Source organism: Callospermophilus lateralis, chromosome 11, assembly GCF_048772815.1.
Source record: "Callospermophilus lateralis isolate mCalLat2 chromosome 11, mCalLat2.hap1, whole genome shotgun sequence".
NCBI classification, from domain to species: Eukaryota; Metazoa; Chordata; class Mammalia; order Rodentia; family Sciuridae; genus Callospermophilus; species Callospermophilus lateralis.
The window spans coordinates 2100517-2106516 of record NC_135315.1 but is presented as its reverse complement, the minus strand read 5'-3'; the positions used below and the strand labels follow the sequence as shown (position 1 = coordinate 2106516).

The following is a 6000-nucleotide window of genomic DNA, read 5'->3' as shown; positions in this document are numbered from 1 at the left end:
GCCTCAGCCTCCCAAGTCTCTAGGATTAGAGGCACGCATACCACACCTGGCAGGAATAGAGGAATTGCTTTGCTGTAGCTGTGGCTTCCTGCAAAAGTGGCTGGGGCAGAGCTACCTGCAGCCAAGGATGAAGGGAGGGCCCTTGCCTGCACTGGTACCTCCTGCAGGGTTACAAGATAGGGAGGGGCAGGATGACAAGGCACTGGCAGGAGTTATTTTCATGCTTTAATAGGGTCTTTCTGGGACCCTGCAGCCCAGACGCCTCTGCTCTGACTGTGCTGCTATTCTCTCTGCCAACAGAAAGCAGGGGAGGAAGGGTGAAGCCCCCTCTGGTGTTTTGATGCATTGCCCTGAGTTTCAATGGTAGAATCTGGCTCTGTGGGATGTATAACTAAATGAATATTTGAAATGGTAATTAATGCAGGAACTTTCATTAACCACTTGTTATATGCTCGAACTGCAGCATTCACTTTCATGTGGAAAGGGGCACAGTAGGATTTTGACAGGGCCTGTCACATTCTGTGAACCAGAATGTGTCCAAACCAGGGAGACCACCCTGAGAAATGGTACCTGTTAGAGACCTGCCTAAGGCTTTAGATGAGCCAGACTCACGGGGGTGCTTGCACGGTAGTCATAGAGCCCATCAGCGTAACACTGGCCTGGCACTCACTATACAGTAAGCACCTTCACCAGTTAATTTTACCCTTCATGATGGGTAGTATTATCCACATTCTGGAGTTTAAGAAACACTTCTGAGCTAGTTAAGGGTCACAGAGTTGGAAAACAATACAGCCAACCCTTCAATCCAGCTGGCACCAAAGCCTGCAGAGAGGAGGCTCTATCCAGTGGCTCTATGAACCTTTCCCTAGGCATCCTGGTTATTCAAGGCAGAACCGCTTGTTGCATGTGGCTTTATATTCCCAGCTGCACTAGCACAGTTCTCTACGTATGGCAAATAAGCAAAGCTGACTGAATTGAAACAGAAAAATGAAGTCCCAAGGGACTTGTCTCCATGCACACAAATCTACAGCTTCCATCGTTCACATGCAAAGCTGTATCAAAATAAGAATAAACTGCTCAGAAAATAAAATGGATTAAACAAAAAAATTGCATCCTATACAATTTTTTTTCACTTGGTTTTCTATGGAAAAATTAAAAAAAATATATGATCGACACTGTGGGATACCGTGTGCCAAAAATATTTTTTTATCATATTATCAATGGTTCTTTCGGAAGCTTTCGTTGCCTTTTCAAAACCTGGAAGAAGCAAGGTAGTCGATTCATTTAATTTAGAAGGGTGTACCTCCATCTGAATAATAAAAACCTTTTTAAAAGAAGTAATTCAACGGACATAGTTTCACTCGTACGACTGACTTTCGCAGCCCGTATCTGCAGAAGAAACATTCTTGCCGGCGGTGAACTAGCGAAAGTGGCACCGCGGTAACCAGGGTAACCGGATGGGAACTCCGGATACTCGCCCGCGTTCTGGGAAGCGCGGCAAGAACGCTCCCAGAGGCTTGGCCCGCCGGCCACGCCGTAGACCGCGGTGCACGCCGGGCCTTGGCAATATGGCGTCCTCCTTGATGTGCTGATGAGAGGAGTTTCACTGTAGCTCCAAGCCAGAGGGCAAAACTCCCCTAGCGCAGCAAGCCCAGGTTGCCCGTTCTCTCCGCAGGTCGGTGTCGCCCGCTACTCGGGTCTCGTTCTCCGGCAGGAGAAAGCCACGGGGCCGAAGGCCAGCGCCAGCCAGGCCGCGGGGACCCGGGGCTGAGGAGCCGGCCGCAGGCGAGCACGATGGGCCGGTCCTGGCTCCTGCCGCAGCAGCTCCGGCGAGTGCGGGACCCGCAGGGCTGAGACTGCTCGCGCGAGACCCGAGGCGCGCCGAACCTGTTCCCCTCGGCCGGAGGCCTCAGTCCGGTTGGCGCAGTCGGCGAACCCTTACCAAGGGCGGGCGGCCTGCCCGTCCCTGTCCTCGGGTCTGCCGAGGCGTTGGAGGCCGAGAGCGGGGTCATCGCGAGGCCTGGAGTCTCTCGGCCCTTGACAGCTGGGCTCGCAGCCCCTCCGGGAGCTGAGAGCCTCGGACGAGCCGGCACCGCCTGGGACCCCGGTGTGCGTGTGTCTGTGCGGAGCTCCTTGGGCTGCCCCACTTGCCACCGGCTCTTCCCTCCCCACTTCGACTTCCCGCGCAGAGTTAAGAGAAAGGGTCCCGGACTTTTTGCTGAATAAGGATCTCCGCAAACTCTCCATCCATTTCTTTTCCGACCCCCCGCCCCCTGTTTCTGTATCTTATTTCAGTAATCCTGGTACACACTAGTTTTTAAGGCTGGAGGTTCTCGAGCGCTTGCTGCCAAGGACTCCCCCACCCCCTCCCCCTCTGATGGAGTCCGAGATGCTGCAGTCGCCCCTTCTGGGACTCGGGGAGGAAGACGAGGCCGATCTTACAGATTGGAACCTGCCTCTGGCTTTTATGAAAAAGAGGCACTGCGAGAAAATCGAAGGCTCCAAATCCTTAGCTCAGAGTTGGAGGATGAAGGATCGGGTAAGTGGATTCTCATGGCACCCCTTGCACTTGGTAGTTTTTCCAGGGAAGAAAGTTCAGACTTAGAATGAGTGTCGCTGAGAAAGTGCCAGTATTATTCCCCCAGCCCCCTACCCATGTTGCAAACCAACCAAAGAGCAAAAACTATTTGATTCCAGTTTTTGGTTGAAAATGGGAAAGGCTATTTTGATTAGCTGTTATTCACTGGATGGAAACGAAATTTTAATTCAGACAATAAAAATTAAGCAAATTAAAAAATACAGCTTTGCAAGTATTACATGTTCTTTGATATACTTATTGTTGTTAATACTTAGAAGAAAGACAACTTGGAAAAAAATTTTCTTACCCATGTAGTGTTCAAGTGGGGTGAAGTGCAGAAGTTTGGTACAGTTTCGTCAGGAAACTGGGAGACTACTGGAAAAGGTTTAACTGGTAACAAATTAATGCAAGCTTCTTTTAAAGTTGCAGTGAGCTTCATCCTAGTCTTCTAAACTTTACTCCCTACATGTGGTTTCTTGTTGCTGTAACTTGGACACATTTTCTCCTGTGGAAATTAGGGAGTCTGGGGTGTGGTGGGTTAGCATTTGGGTCCAGGTCTTAGGAATTCTCATGGTGTTGGATTGTGGACAGTGACTACAAGTAGGTAGGTGGTAGGTAGGAAAGGAAACAGTCAGTTTTGTTGAATCTGCCGTTCACCAACCCTTACCTATTCCCTGGTCTCCAAAGCAAAAGAGTGCTAATATATCTCACCTATGTACACTTATAATATGTCTTTTTATGGTTTGTTTTCCTTTAAGTTGCTTTTATTTGTTTGAACATTTCAGTGGTATAAAAGGAAAAGCTAGTCTGACGGTGTGTGACTTGCTCTAGGCTTATGTATATTTTTATAGAGGATTATTATTTTTTTTAGTATATGATGTTGAAAATTTACAGGGGCACTTGACCACTGAGCCACAACCCCACCCTTATTTTATATTTTATTTAGAGACAGGGTCTCACCGAGTTGCTTAGCGCCTTGCTTTTGCTGAGGCTGGTTTTGAACTCGCAATCCTCCTGCCTTTGCCTCCCAAGCTGCTGGGATTACAGGTGTGCGCCACTGAGCCTGGCTCAGTCACTCACTGTTAACCAGTACTTCATTTGTTGTTTTGGCTTACTTTTGAAAGGTTAGGAAAATTTGTTTCATCCAAAAGCAGTTTAAAGAGTAAAGTTGGTCATTGTGAAAGGCTGTATAAGTCTATCTTATGAACATCTTTACTATTAATTATATAGTTAAAAACATTTGTGGTTGCTATGCATATATGGAAATAAATTTATTTTAAAGCAACTCTTTAATTTTTTCCTGTTCTACTCAAAGAGCCTTCTTATGTCATTTTTTTGAAATGTAGTTCCTTTTGCTACATTAAACCTATGCTCAAACTTTTTTTCAAAACTGATTAATGGATATATTTTCGACCTTTTAGTTTAAACATTAATTTATAAATGGTCAACATCCCCTCAGAAGCTCTTATTAAGAAAAATAAGGATTCTGTGAATCTTAGTAACTACCAAGATTGCTATTTAGAAAAGAGCAGGTGAGAAGGTTTGCTGTTGTGACCTTTGCAATGAAGCAGAAAATCAACAGCTAACATTTTTAGCTACATGAGAGTTTGGGGTCTTAAAGAGTTCTTGTAGTCTCTTTCCTCAGATAGACCATGAGAACTTTTCAGCATGCCCTGCTAGGACAAAGGTTGCAAATCCAAATGATACTAAGAGTTTGAAGGAAGGTAGCATGAATGAATGAAACAAGCCAGATTTAAGAAGAATAATGGCACAGATTCAAAGGTAAATAGCTGCAGATGTCTGATGTGGTATATGATCATTTTTTGGAAGGTGAGAACATTGCAGCTCTGGAGCTATGTGTCATAGCTAAAGGGGCAGCTGGGCCTTGGTTAGCCTTTTTTTTTTTTTTTTTTTTAATAATGTGAAATTTTCCAGTTTTGAAATCTTAGCTACTAATTCAGATATTATAAAACAAAAGCAGTTGTACACTACAGGCAGAACAAACCCTATTTGTGGGGCAGTTTTTGTCCAGTGGGTTACCCATGTATGACTTCTGCTCTATCATTGCAATGATTGGCAGCTGGTCTAACTCTGGCCATTGTGAGCAGCCCGCCTCTTGGCCAACCTGTGCTGGGGCTCCTTCAACCTGATGGAGCAGGGCCTTTGTAAAGCAGCACCTGTGGATCTGCTTGTGCTGTATGAGGAGCTGCAGGTACTACTTCTTGGTGACTGTCACTGCCCTGTGTGCAAGCTCAGTTCCTGCTTCCTGAGACTGATGTGGATTCTGTATAGTTTTTATATATGTGTTAGTGCTTACATACTGTGTCCTGGTTAGTGTCCTTGTTACAGATTCCTAAATTTATAGCTTCACCAAAGTTGACTAATGACCCCAAGAGACTTTCCTGCCCCTCAGCATCTGCCAGCCTTCCAGCTATGGCACATGTTCATTCTCAACTAGTATTGCTTGTCTTTGTTTTCAGTCAATCTGGTTTTCAGATATCTCTATTATCACATTTTAATTGCTAAGTTACTATTAGTTTGATATTGTCATTGTCAAATTAGTTTGTTGTTTGGTTAATTCTGTGTATAGTGAATGATGCATACATGTATTAACAGTGTTTTGGCTTGTAATTTATAAATAACTAAACATACATAAATTACAGTTCAAAATGAATCATTCATAAACTCATGGCTAAACAGGTACATAAATATATGTATCTCCCCCATGTGTGTTTTGCTACAATAATTTATAGTTATTACAGTTTGTTTTCCTACTGGAAATTGGGCATGGGGATAATTGGTTTCAGATGGATCTTGTGCCTAGAAGATGTGGGATGGAATCAGGGAGGCCTGAGAACTGTTGCTCTGAAATAAACCATTGACACACTCTGCATGTGTGTGGGACCGTTGATAAACATGCCCTTTACATGCATGTTGGGCCGTTCACAAATGTGTGTGCATGTGGGCAGGATCACTGGCCCACGTGTTCTGTCTGCATGTGTCTAGGCTCAGGGGCGCTGCTTTGTGGCCATCCTGTGAGCATAAACCTTGCTTGGAGGAGGCAGAGAGGACACATTTAAGAAACAGCACATGGGCAGTCCCGAGGTAGGCCCTCTTCTGAGTGGTACTGCATCTCCCCCCTCTCTCCCTCGCCCTGCACCCTCCCCTCAGCTGCTCTGGGAAGCTCTGTTGTATGCCCCTGGGACTGCTCTTTATGTGGTCATTGTTTGTTGCTGAATCAAGGTCCCTTCTCTGTCTTTTTAATTTTTTTTAATATTTATTTTTTAGTTGTAGTTGGACACAATATCTTTATTTCATTTATTATGTGGTGCCAAGGATTGAACCCAGGGCCTCACACATGCTAGGCGAGTGCTCTACCACTGAGCCACAATCCCAGCCCTCTTCTCTGTCTTAACCTATGT

The 6000-nt window shown here is 45.4% G+C and overlaps 1 protein-coding gene across 1 annotated transcript in view; it reads left to right on the top strand.

Moving 5' to 3' along the window:
* The first annotated feature begins 1567 nt into the window (after nucleotides 1-1567).
* The window catches only part of Rptor (regulatory associated protein of MTOR complex 1), a 337753-nt gene continuing 333320 nt past the window's right edge, over nucleotides 1568-6000 (top strand). Inside the window, exon 1 of the mRNA XM_076869269.2 lies at nucleotides 1568-2539. Coding sequence (XP_076725384.2) covers nucleotides 2378-2539 — 162 coding nt within the window. The 5' untranslated portion in view covers nucleotides 1568-2377. The remainder of the gene's footprint in view (nucleotides 2540-6000) is intronic.